Genomic DNA, 14,084 nt, shown 5'->3' on the forward strand with positions numbered 1-14,084 from the left:
TCTTATCAGGTAGATAGTCTCCAGATATTTCTAACAAATAATTATATAAACGAATATTCCTCATTCCTTATGATTGTTTTATTAAACAAATTGATAACTAATTTCTAAGCTTTTTTTTAACTTATGATACTAAAAAAATATTTTGTTGTTAAAAACATCTTCAATATAAAATTTCTTTTTAATAATAATAATAATAATAATAATAATAATAATAATAATAATATTCTCCACTATATAATAAAGAGCAAGTTTCTGGCTGGATATATATATATATATATATATATATATATATATATATATATATATATATATATTTATGTATGTATGTATGTATGTATGTATATACTGTATATATATATATATATATATATATATATATATAATATTCTGTCCCACTCAAGGGGAAGAGAAAGTAGTCATACCCTGGTGAGAAGGGATACTCCGAGAGGTAGGCTACATTTGGAAACCACACTCTCCCACAAATTGCTGAATCAGTGGATTGAAGTTTGGAAAGGGGAGGTGGTGGGAAGGGTTGAATGTGAGTGTGCATATCTATCTAAAAATTTAGACGTCATTTTCTACGGCTCGGGTACAATAATAATAATAATAATAATAATAATAATAATAATAATAATAATAATAATTATCATCATCATCATCATAATAATTTCGGCAATTCTGCTAATGGCAAAATAACGACGACAACAACAACAACAACAACAACAACAACAACAACAACAATAATAATGATAATAATGATAATAATCATAATTTCTGCAATTCTGCTAATTGCAAAATAACAACAACAACAACAACAACAACAACAACAACAACAACAACAACAATAATAATAATAATAATAATAATAATAATAGCAACATCGACAATAACAATAATAAAAATAATAATTATAATAATAATAATAATAATATAACATCGACAATAATAATAATAAAAATAATAATAATAATAATAATAATAATAATAATAATAATAATAATAATAATTATAATAATAATAAATGTTTAATTAAAAATTTGTAATCAATCGTCATAAAACATCACATTATCACTGATTAGTTTCTACCAAGTTTCTGTTTATCTTATTAAAAACCTCATAATTATCATACGCTCCTCGAAAGCTATAGACTTCTGATATGTTAAAAGTTTCAATTCAATCTAGTCACTTCTTATCATTGCTGAACAGGATGGAAAAAAGGAACCATTTTAGGCACCTTTAAGGTTTCTTTACCTTATCGATGTTCTTTTGTTCGATTAACTGTTTATTGAAATTACGAGGGAGATCAGGTTTCACGTAAAATAGTAACTCCGTACTGGAGCCGATAATGATACGAATTCTGTTATCAACAATAACGCTATCAAGGAACATCAAAAGAAGTATCAAAACCGTGCAAAAATACCTGCAAAAAACAAAACAAAAAACTAAAAAAAATGCAGTAGAGCCTTTTACATAAGTATTTTTTTTCATGTAATTTTTTTTATTCTAGATTTTTTTCTAGATTACTTTTTTTTTTTTTTTTTTTTTTTTGCGGAATTTCGAACCCCATTCTCCGACGATGACCTGCGGCTCCTCCCGCTCGTTTCAGCCGGTTCTCTTCTATTATAATCATCGCACCCAAAACCTCTGTAATGACGAAGGCGTTCATAAAGGTCCCAGAGGAGGGGGGGGGGGGGCGTAGGGAGAACTTGCTCTTATATATAAAAGGAACCTGTCTGGTTGTCCTTATTCGTGTCTCTGGCTTCGTGTGCTTCGAGTAAGAAAGGTAAGTGCGAGGGTGACTTGAGGTCAAGATGAGGTTCCTCTGTTCTTCTGAAGTGACAGGAACTGAGGCTTTGTAATTATTGTTAGGTAGTTTGTAAATATTTTACCGCACTGTTATAAAACACGTAGTTTTAATCAGAAATTATCCGTAAAAATATACTGTTCTCAGCCGTATTTCATGGGGTGGTGACCGTAATATAACTACGTTACGTCAATATATCCGTTTTTAAAATGGTAAAAATCCTGGAATAAATGTTCCCTTGAATTTACGATTTTTCTATGCAATTTTTTTGCCAGAGCAGGTTCTGTTTATTGAATGTGTTGGATATCAATCACACTCTCTTCATATTATATGAATGTAACATAGAGAATCTATACAAGTAGCCTTTTTTAGCCCAATTAATTATGTTTATTGTTATTATCGTCATCATCATCTAATCAAACAGACGTCAAAGTTAAAAAAAAATAAAAATATTCTTAAATGTCTGTCCCGACGAAATTCTAAGATATAAAATTTTGAGCGAGATAATGTTAAAGAAGTTGAACAGCTAAATGAGAAGAGGCCGTAGTGGTATGGACGAAAAGTATCCGGTATTAAAGCCTTCTTACAGAGCAGAGGGAAAGTGGGAAAGATTTAGCACTGTTTTTACCATTAATATACACAAAATTTGCACGGTGATTATCTAGATCCAGTTTTCAGAAGGGGTAGATATTTCGACGGATAAGAAACAGTTTTCAGAGGAAGCAGATATTTAGACAGATATAAAACAGCTTACAGAAGGAACTGATATTTAGACAGATAAAAAAAGTTTTCAGAAGAAACAGATATTTAGACAGATAAAAAAAGTTCTCAGAAGAAACATATTTGGACCGATAAAAATAGTTTTCAGAAGAAACAGATATTTAGACAGATAAAAAAAGTTCTCAGAAGAAACATATATTTGGACAGATAAAAATAGTTTTCAGAAGGGACACATATTTAGACAGATAAAAGAAATTTTCTGAAGGAATAGATATTTAGACATAAAAAGCAGTTTTCAGAAGGGTCATATGTTTAGAAAGACAACAGCAGTTTTCACAATGAGCAGAAATTTAGACAGACAATAGCTGTTTTCAGAAGGGCCATATGTTTAGAAAGACAACAGAAGTTTTCAGAATGAGCAGAAATTTAGACACACTAAAGCTGTTTTCAGAAGGGCCATATGTTCAGAAAGACAACAGCAGTTTTCAGAATGGGCAGAAATTTAGACACACAAAAGCTGTTTTCAGAAGGGCCATATGTTTAGAAATACAACAGCAGTTTTCAGAATGGGCAGAAATTTAAACACACAATAGCTGTTTTCAGAAGGGCCATATGTTTAGAAAGACAACAGTAGTTTTCAGAATGGGCAGAAATTTAGACACACAAAAGCTGTTTTCAGAAGGGCCATATGTTTAGAAAGACAACAGCAGTTTTCAGAATGGGCAGAAATTTAGACACACAAAAGCTGTTTTCAGAAGGGCCATATGTTTAGAAAGACAACAGCAGTTTTCAGAATGGGCAGAAATTTAGACACACAAAAGCTGTTTTCAGAAGGGGACCGATATCTAGACGGATAAAAAACAAGTTTTCAGAGGGGGAAGATATTTAGAAAGATGAAAGAAACAATTTTCAGAAGGGGCACAAATCTAGAAAGATAAAGGTTTGGAAAAGAGTAGAGTTTTTAAGGAAATCTAATTTCAAAAGTTGTAGTATTCTAACAGATACAACTGGAACCTTCTTAGGGAAATTATGCTATAATTGTTCGAGGATATCCGTCACAGTGTGTCTCTAAAGCATCTTGGATGTCGTAATATTGGTTACAAAGGGAAAAAGACTTTGAAACAGCAGTGTAAAGTTGTAAGAATTATATATATATATATATATATATATATATATATATATATATATATATATATATATATATATATATATATATATATATATATATATATCATATATCATATATATATATATATATATATATATATATATATATATCATATATCATATATATATATATATATATATATATATATATATATATATATATATATATATATATACATATATATATTGACGTATAACGTTCTTGAGTACAGGCTTTGCTTTACTAGCCTCGAAATAACTAATTAAGATTTCACTTCGGCATTTGTATTTACTTAATTATAATGACTTAAATGATAATGATAATTATACGACAGAGAACGTATTTTGCAGAGATCAAACCACGAGTTTTTGGAGGTGGTATTTTCGAAGAGTCTAATGGATGAATCTAATTATAAAGAATTCACCTTCCATAAGTTTATTAATGGTATTTACTTTATTACGAACAATCCTGACAGAATTCCCTTTGCAAAATAGAAGACTGACATCCAGACAGTATACCATTTCCAATGGCACCAAAGCTACAGAATATTGCTAACAGAAGGAAACTTCTTGAGATTTGTGGTGATCAAAATTTTGAAGTCAAACTGTTTAAAATCGTTAAGCCTTTGGGCCTTATAGCAACATCCTTACCATGTTCCCTTCAACATATAAAATTTGTCTTACACGTATGTAGAGATAACCACGTGACATGCACTGCCCTTGTTTACACAATAACTATTCATGGCAATTACCTTATTGGAGTACATTTCTAATTAAAAAAAAAAAAAAAAAAAAAAAAAAAAAAAAAAAAAAAAAAAAAAAAAAAAAAAAAAAAACAGCAAATGTCTGGCAACATTTATTCCAGGATTTTTAACGTTTTAAAACCTGATATATTGACGTAAAGGACGCCCGTACTTTACTGAAATACGGCTGAGAACAGTATATTTTTTACGGAGAATTTTCTATCAAAATTACTTTTTAACAGTGCAGTTGCACCACAAGATTCTAGCTTCCAGAAACTGTTCCTAGTAGTCATCACTAGTTATCTTAGTCTCAGGAAGGGATTATTCTCTACAATTATTGATGCCTTTGGGCCTCTGAAGCAACTCTCATTGGTGGAAGATCTCACAGGTTATTCAATAGTCTCTGGACTCTATTATAGATTAGCAGTATTTACGTTCTGTTGAGGGGCCATGATGTGATTTTGTATCAGAGAGCTTCCAATTCCTTTAACTTTAAGAAAACTGTAGGCCAGTTTTTCTGACTGCTTTGCGTAGGTAGATGTTTAAGTTTATCCGCAATTCCCATTGGTACGCATATTTCAGTCGCACTACTTATGTAATTTGTTTCCTTAACAAACTCATTAAATTATTACATTCTAAATAATTTTGTATGCTGTTTTTCTTATCATATTTCTTCTATATATTGTTTAAAATATTTGTTAAAAATTTTAATATTTTCTTATTCCCATTTTGATATTGTTCACATAAACCTACGAATATAATAACAGTAAAATTGATAATAATAAAGTTCAAGCTGATAACCACTGAAGTCTGTTTTTAAATACAACAATATAGTATGCAGTTACTAAAATGCATAACTCCTCAGGCGAAACTACTTTTTTATCAAACAACTTCGTAAAAAATACTTCGTTGTAGAAAAAAACAAAACTTCCATTTTTCCCTGAAGGTTTTTTTTTTTTCTTTTTTTTTGACGGAAAATTTGGTGTCCTTTACTAGCCCAGACCTGTTAATAACAAGAACATTAGAAAATAAAAGAAAAAGATTGCGGGCTCATCCACAAAGGATGTAATATATGTTTCTGCTTCTCAAAGAAAGAAAGGCAGGGAGAATCATTTAGAAATGATACAGAAAGATAATTACAAAAATGCAATACGATTGTTGATGTTTATAATGATGATATACAAGGAGTAGAGGAAGATGCTCCCGATGATGATGATAATGAAAAAATTGAAAATTAAATTATCAGGACTATTAACCAATTATTACTGTGCTGATTTTGGTAACGACCTGTAATTATATTGCAAAACGAAATATGGATTAATAAACAATATTAGCTTATGAATCATAATGTAATTCATAACGTTTAAAAACATAATTTCTGCACCACTGTACGATATTCTATATATATATATATATATATATATATATATATATATATATATATATATATATATATATATATATATATATATATATATATATATATATATATATATATATATATATATATATATATATATATATATATATATATATATTTAATTTAATCCTCAAGATTGTACACAATCCCCCTGTGAATTACATTGTAATATAATCAATTAAGATTATATATAATCGGCCTATTAATCATAATGCAATTTCTAAGGTTTTAAAAAGAATTTCTACACTACGATGTTCTATTCATATAAATATTTCATTTAATTCTTAAAATTATATATAATTACCCTGTGAATTACATTGTAATTTAATCATTAAGATTATATATAATCACCCTGTGAATTACACTGTAATTTAATCATTAAGATTAAATATAATCACCCTGTGAATTACATTGTAATTTAATCATTAAGATTATATGTAATCAGCCTGTGAATTACATTGTAATTTAATCATTAAGATTATATATAATCACCCTGTGAATTACATTGTAATTTAATCATTAAGATTATATGTAATCAGCCTGTGAATTACATTGTAATTTCATCATTAAGATTGTATATAATCAGCCTGTGAATTACATTGTAATTTACTCAAGATTATATATAATCCGCCTGTGAATTACATTGTAATTTCATCATTAAGATTATATATAGTCACCCTGTGAATTGAATTGTAATTTAATCATTAAGATTATACATAATTATCCTGTGAATTACATTGTAATATAATCATTAAGATTATATATAATCAGCCTGTGAATTGAATTGTAATTTAATCATTAAGATCATATATAATTATCCTGTGAATTACATTGTAATATAATCATTAAGATTATATATAATCAGCCTGTGAATTGAATTGTAATTTAATCGTTAAGATTATATATAATCAGCCTGTGAATTACATTGTAATATAATCATTAAGATTATATATAATCAGCCTGTGAATTGAATTGTAATTTAATCGTTAAGATTATATATAATCAGCCAGTGAATTTATGCTTCAAAAAAAAAAATTTCTCCCCCAACTAAGATGAACATTTTTTTTTTTATTACAAGCTTAAAAATTTCTTGAATTTATAACACCCCCAATTTCCCCTCTCTTCCAGAAATTTCCATTTTCAGATATGCTGTCCCAATCCTTTGCTGTGATCTGTGCCATCCTCTTGGCCCGCAATGGCATGGTGTCCTGCAGTCCGCAGGGGGCAAATACCCCTGCCAGCCTGAGGGAGCCCCTGCTGAACATCGACATGAACGAACTCGCCGAGAACATGAACAGCCCTTCCAATGTTGAGTTCTACACCTTGTGCGCCATTAATGAAGGGCGCTGTAACAATATTGGCAGAGCTCTCAAATGTAAGAATGCATCGTGTTTGTATACATGAACATTATAATGGCTCATTTTAATGGCTGTTCATACTGTATTATTACTATCATTATCATTATTACTATCATTATCATTATTACTATCATTATCATTATTACTATCATTATCATTATTACTATCATTATCATTATTATTATGATTATTATTTCTATTATTTTCATTATTATCCAATATACAACCCTAGTTGGAAAAACAAGATGTTCTCAAAGGCTCCAACAGGGGAAAAAATAGCCCAGCGAGGAAAGGAAATAAAAAAAAATAAAGTATAAGAAAAGAAATGGACAATCAATATGAAATACTTTAAAAACTGTAACAATGTAAAAAATAAACTACAAGAGAAGTAATGGACAAATAACATAAAATAATTTAAGAAAAGTAACAATGATATCAGCAAATGGTATTAAAACATTTGCAAATAAAAAACTATACAATAACAGTTATAGTACAACAATATAGTTAAATTTATTGAATAATTTGAAGATATCAATTACCATAAATTACCATGAAGTAACATTTTGATGTAATTCGTAAAGAATGTATTCCAAGATTTCACTCATTGTACTAATATTCATTGTATAACAATAATGTTGTTAATATTCTTAAAATGCTTTATAGTAATTGTTCATTACCTTTATTGGAGTTTATTTTTTTCCTTTCCTTTCTAGGCTATTTTTCCTTGTTGGAGCCCTTGGGCTTATAGCATCCTGCTTTTCCAACTAGGGTTGTAGCTTAGCCAATAATAATAGTAATAATAATAATAATAATAATAATAATAATATAATGATAATAATAATAATAACAATAATAATAAAGTTTAGCTAATAATAATAATAATAATAATAATAATAATAATAATAATAATATCAGCATTTATTGTATACCAAATAGGTCTATTCATCGAATAACATTATGAAAATATAAACTACCCGTATGATCGAATGTATGAAGGTTAATTTTGATGAAATTCGTGAAAAAAAAAGTACTCCCAAGACCTCTATCATTTCACATCTCTTCACATCTTTCTCACACAGCACTCCTATGGGACGCTATCCCAGGACAACCGTTTTACATCTCTCCATATCTTTCACCATATTATTCCTATGGGACGCTATCCCAGGACAACCACTTTACATCTCTCCATATCTTACTTTATATTACTCCTATGGGACACTATCCCAGAACAACTATTTTACATCTCTCCATATCTCTCTCCACAGCACTCCTATGGGACGCTATCCCAGGACAACCATTTTACATCTCTCCATATCTTTCTCCACAGCACTCCCATGGGACGCTATTCCAAGACAACCATTTTACATTTCTCCATATCTTTTTCCATATTACTCCTATGGGACGCTATCCCAAGACAACCATTTTGTTTCTCCATATCTCTCTCCACAGCACTCCCATGGGACGCTATTCCAGGACAACCATTTTAGGTCTCTCCATATCTTTCTCCACAGCACTCCCATGGGACGCTATTCCAGGACAACCATTTTACATCTCTCCATATCTTTCTCCACAGCACTCCCATGGGACGCTATTCCAGGACAACCATTTTACATCTCTCCATATCTTTCTCCACAGCACTCCCATGGGACGCTATTCCAAGACAACCATTTTACATTTCTCCATATCTTTCTCCATATTACTCCTATGGGACGCTATCCCAAGACAACCATTTTGTTTCTCCATATCTTTCTCCACAGCACTCCCATGGGACGCTATTCCAGGACAACCATTTTAGGTCTCTCCATATCTTTCTCCACAGCACTCCCATGGGACGCTATTCCAGGACAACCATTTTACATCTCTCCATATCTCTCTCCACAACACTCCTATGCGGCCCAGTCCTAGGACAAGCATTTTACATCTCTCCACATCTTTCTCCACAGCACTCCTATGGGACCCTATCCCAGGACAACCATTTTACACCTCTCCACATCTTTCTCCATATTACTCCTATGGGACCCAGTCCCAGGACAACCATTTTACATCTCTCCATATCTTTCTCCACAGCACTCCTATGGGACCCTATCCCAGGACAACCATTTTACATTTCTCCATATCTTTCTCCCTAGCACTCCTATGGACAACCATTTTACATTTCTCCATATTACTCCTATGGGACGCTATCCCAGGACAACCATTTTACCTTTCTCCATATTACTCCTATGGGACGCTATCCCAGGACAACCATTTTAAATCTCTCCATATCTCTCTCCCCAGCACTCCTATGGGACCCTATTCCAGGACAACCCCTGTGTTACGGTTGCAACGACGAGCAGATGAAACGCGTACGGTACGTGATTGACACCATGAAGGCGAAGTACCCCGTCCATGCCTGCAAGATTAGGCAAACGCTTGGAGCCCACAGGCCAATCTTCACCGACATGAAATGTTGAAAGTCGCTGGCTACTGTAAAAGAGCATCGGTCGGACTGTTTTGCTTTTTGTGAAGTTAATTTCCTTTTTATTGTTTCCTTACTTTTTGTCTAGTAATTCTCAACATGGAGAATTTATCAAAGTATTTTTCCTTCGTTCCTTTTTAAGCGATTGGATCTGTACTTCATATTGATGTTTGTCAAAGACACATTGCATGTTTCCGTTTTTGTTTTTAGAAATTTTCTGTATTATGTTCAATTCATGTTAATACAGACCTTTTAAACTTTGGAAGAAATATGTAGAATTAAATGTAATAATCAATCAATTAAGAGTTGAAAATTAATTAAATTGAAATGAAAATAACGAAAGTTAATATTTTAAGTTTCTGATGTGGCCTTATCACGGCTGTCTACCTAAACGCAAGTACACGTATAATATATATATATATATATATATATATATATATATATATATATATATATATATATATATATATATATATATAAAATGTGTGTGCATGTGCATATATGTATGGCATTAAATGTTTTGATTTAGTAGATCTGTGTTTCACTATTCCTCATCGATATTTATTAGTAGTCAGGAAGAACAAGTCCAATTTACAGCTGAACACCTTCAAAAAATTGATAGTAGAGGTTCATACATTTTTGTGATCCTTAAGAAATATAAATACCATTTCTGGATGATGACATCCAAATGAGGCTGCGTCTTTTTTTTTTTTTTTAATTGGCATATTTCCAAGATTTGACGCCGCCGATACCTTGCACAAGTACGTGCGATATCTTGAGAGCTACTAGTCAGTCTCATGACTGAATAGCACATTTAAAAAAGATATGGGAAGATATCTCACAATCAAAGTTATTGGAGCAGCATTGAATGATATTTGTCATCTGTATAAATTTTCACCTTTATCTATACCCTGAGCTACTACTGCAGTTGCTGAGTACTTAAATAAAAGAATCTTATCATAAAAGCAGCAGACACCGTATTTATGAAGAAGACATATAAGACTTATTTCTCCTTAAAGGTACACAAAGTGCCATTTGAAGATCTCTTGGTCTGCTGTTAACTGTACTTGCCACTATGTTTCCTATCCAAAGAACTATAAAAATTGTTACTCACTTTATCAAGAACGTTTAAGAGACTTTCACAGACAAGATAAGAAGCAGCATGGCGGTCGATGCTCACAGTGTATGTTCCCCTTTTTTGCTTGTAAGATTGCAATTCTTTCTGGAGTTGTCTATCTAATTTTGCCGGTGCTGCATCAAGGTCACTACCCCTCACCTGCTTCACCAAGTAGAGTAACTTTGTGGTTTCAAAAGTGAAAGACACAATATTTGCCATATCTGGTGATGAAAGGATAATTACTGCATCCTTGAAATACTCCTTAATATCATCAGCGAGATGTTTTCTTTGTATGATTTTGGTGCCTGCTTTGTGTTCATAATCTTGCTGCTGCTGCTCAACCGAGTTACAAACTTTATTCCCATCAGAAGATAAGATATAAGTTGGTGATAACAAAGCCTTGGTCTTTAAACATAAAATCTGCTTTGCATCTGCAGCAGTTAAGTCATCCTTAGCGAAAGGATATCTAACAACCTCTATTAACCTGTTTTTGCACAGAACACTTTCCTAAAAAACTTTGGTGTACTCCTAATCCTGCTGATCAACATCAGAACACAGAATAGGGTCGGGGTGGCCCAGTGGTAGCGTCATTGCCTGGTGATTGCCTCACTGGGATTCGAGTCATGCTCATACTTGTTAGTTCCTTTGGTCGCTGCAACCTCACCATCCTTGTGAGATAAGGATTGGGGGTTTGGGGGAGCCTATAGGTCTATCTGTTGAGTCATCAGCAGCCATTGCCTGGCTCTCCTTGGTCCTGGCTTGGGTTAATAGGGGCTTCGCCATTGATCATAGGTAATATGGTCAGTCTCTCGGGCACTGTACTATTTGATAGGGCAATGTCACTGTCCCTTGCCTCTGCCATTCATGAGCGGCCTTTAAACATTTAAATAGGAAGGTTTATGACGAGCATAGGGTATTTTCCTGTGATATGCAACATCAACACAAAACAAACAATGATTTTTTAAGTAAAAATGTTCACCAGTTTCAACAACAGTCATCTGACTTATGCTGTTTTGAGCTTCTAGCCTCCAATATTTTCTCTTTTACATGACATTTCATGACTCTTTCGATTAGCGTTTTAGATGAATATGAACACACAATTCTTCTTCTCTCAAGGGGTTAACTACTGCACTGTAATTGTTCAGTAGCCACTTTCCTCTTGGTAAGGGTAGAAGACTCTAGCTATGGTAAGCAGCTCTTCTAGGAGGACACTCCAAAATCAAACCATTGTTCTCTAGTCTTGGGTAGTGCCATAGCCAGGGCAGGATTTAGGGGGGGAAAGAGGGCACCTGTCCTGGGGCCTCCACATTTTAGGGGGCCTCAAAAAAGGACCCAGGCTTAAATAAGTTTTCATTTCAGTAAATATATAAGGAATAAAAGTTTTTATGTCATGAATAAAACAAAATTGTGGATATCTATGATTCATCTTTTTTTTTCATCAAAGAAAACTACAGTAAAACCAAAGTAAAAAAACGTGATATTATTAGAAATTTAGGTTATGTTTACAGTTACTCCTAAAATTACCTCCTATCTTTTTTTAATTCATTGTTGGTTGACAAAATCGGAAGGGACGGTTTGTAGGTAAGTCTGATTTCAAATATTTCTATATATTTCTTGGTTTCTGTGAGTTTATTTATTGAATGTATGTATTTGTACCATTGTCTGCATAATTAGTGGCGATTCTTCCTATATGCGGTATGGGCGGTCGCCCAGGGCGGTACTTGGGAGGGGGCGGCATTGCCCCCCTTCCAAATGCAGATCAAACCATGAGTGCCTGAGTCTATACCGAATGTATAAAAGTCCCATAAAGAGAGAGAGAGAGAGAGAGAGAGAGAGAGAGAGAGAGAGAGAGAGAGAGAGAGAGAGAGAGAGAGAGGCTTTAACGCGTACCATACTGGTGACAGCGTCAACGCTCGACACTGCATAACATCCTTGTGAGTGGCATCAGAGGTAAGTGAAATTTAAGGGTGTATTATATTCTCCTTGGTTCTTTTTATCCTTTATTTTTGCGCAACTATTCAATCTACTGTCTGGTTGGGGTTGTGAATAAGTGGTGTGATGGATGAATCCTCATTCATTCAAGGTGAGAAAAGAAATTTTTTTTTTTCTGGATTAATTTGTTAAAACTGATAGCTTTGGGAAGGAACATTTCCTTTACAAATTGCTGCTAGACAAGAAAGTTGCAGATACTTTTCCTAATGTTGAGATAATGCTACGGATGTACTTGGTGCTTATGGTCACAAATTACTCTGGAGAAGGTTCATTCAGCAAAATGAAATATATCAAAAACAGACTGGACAACTCTGGAAATAATAAGTTTGTATAAAAAAATTGAAAGTTTTTTATGGTTGAGGTGAGGTGTATGTTAGAGTGTGAAGCAAGAGTAGATTATGAGTGTGTATGTATGTGTGTGTAAGAGAGAGAGAGAGAGAGAGAGAGAGAGAGAGAGAGAGAGAGAGAGAGAGAGAGAATGGAAAACCCCAATTGACAAACCAGTTCAAACTAGAATCGCAGATACTCAAACATTATGCACAAGAACTATAAAAAAAAATTTGATTGAAGGAATTCTCACCGGACAAAATTCTTTTGATGTTGGTGCGTGTTGTCCTTTAGACTTAGAGAATCTAAAGAATCTTAAGTAAATACAGACATTTCTTTTGACAAGAGGCTGGCTAAGTAAGAAAGGAAATTAATTTAATAGTACTTGTTTACTGCATCATAATCGGAGGAGCATTTTTTATCCACTATTAGGCCTATCTGTCTTTTTTAGCCAGTTTTTTTCCATAAATAAAATTCATACTTTTTTAAAACAGCTTCCTTAAACTAATATTTGAGTTTCGTACCATTTACAAAAACTATACATGAATTCTAGTAACCCTAGTGGTTGCAAATTATTCTTTTTTTTCCTCCGATTCATCTGTGGGTATATTACTATTACATGGTTATGCATTACATATTCTTTCGCGTTACTGACAGCAGAGCTTTCCTTTCAATAAGATTTTTTTAGTTGGATATCCATTATTATCATTTTTATTGTTGTTACTATCATTATTTTATTCCTTAGTATTACTATCATCATTGACATTATCAAAACCATTACTATTATCATCACTTATTATTTGTTTGTGAACAGCTTCCTGTCCACAATTTTAATATTTTGGAAGGTCAAGGTCAAAGGTCAAGATCACGGTCAAGCAAAATGTCCAATTCACGTAATCAGCCATGGGTTTGGACATCGTTGTTAGACTTCCAACTTGAATCATATTTGAATGTATGAAAATCTACAACAATCAATACATGTTAAGGTTAAAGGTCGTA

At 32.4% G+C, this 14,084-nt stretch overlaps 1 protein-coding gene and 1 long non-coding RNA gene across 2 annotated transcripts in view; one reads left to right on the forward strand and one right to left on the reverse strand.

Annotated features, from left to right (window-relative positions):
* The window catches only part of LOC137629655 (uncharacterized), a 142,988-nt gene that overhangs the window by 112,063 nt on the left and 16,841 nt on the right, over positions 1-14,084 (reverse strand). The gene's annotated exons all lie outside the window — the stretch shown is intronic.
* Positions 1,752-10,050, forward strand: LOC137629093 (uncharacterized). Its single transcript, XM_068360359.1, has 3 exons — positions 1,752-1,783; positions 6,962-7,208; positions 9,469-10,050. Exons 2-3 carry the CDS (start codon positions 6,980-6,982, stop codon positions 9,642-9,644), a joined length of 405 nt encoding a protein of 134 aa, XP_068216460.1. The 5' UTR covers positions 1,752-1,783; positions 6,962-6,979; the 3' UTR covers positions 9,645-10,050.

The sequence above is a fragment of the Palaemon carinicauda genome, chromosome 37, assembly GCF_036898095.1.
Source record: "Palaemon carinicauda isolate YSFRI2023 chromosome 37, ASM3689809v2, whole genome shotgun sequence".
NCBI classification, from domain to species: domain Eukaryota; kingdom Metazoa; phylum Arthropoda; class Malacostraca; order Decapoda; family Palaemonidae; genus Palaemon; species Palaemon carinicauda.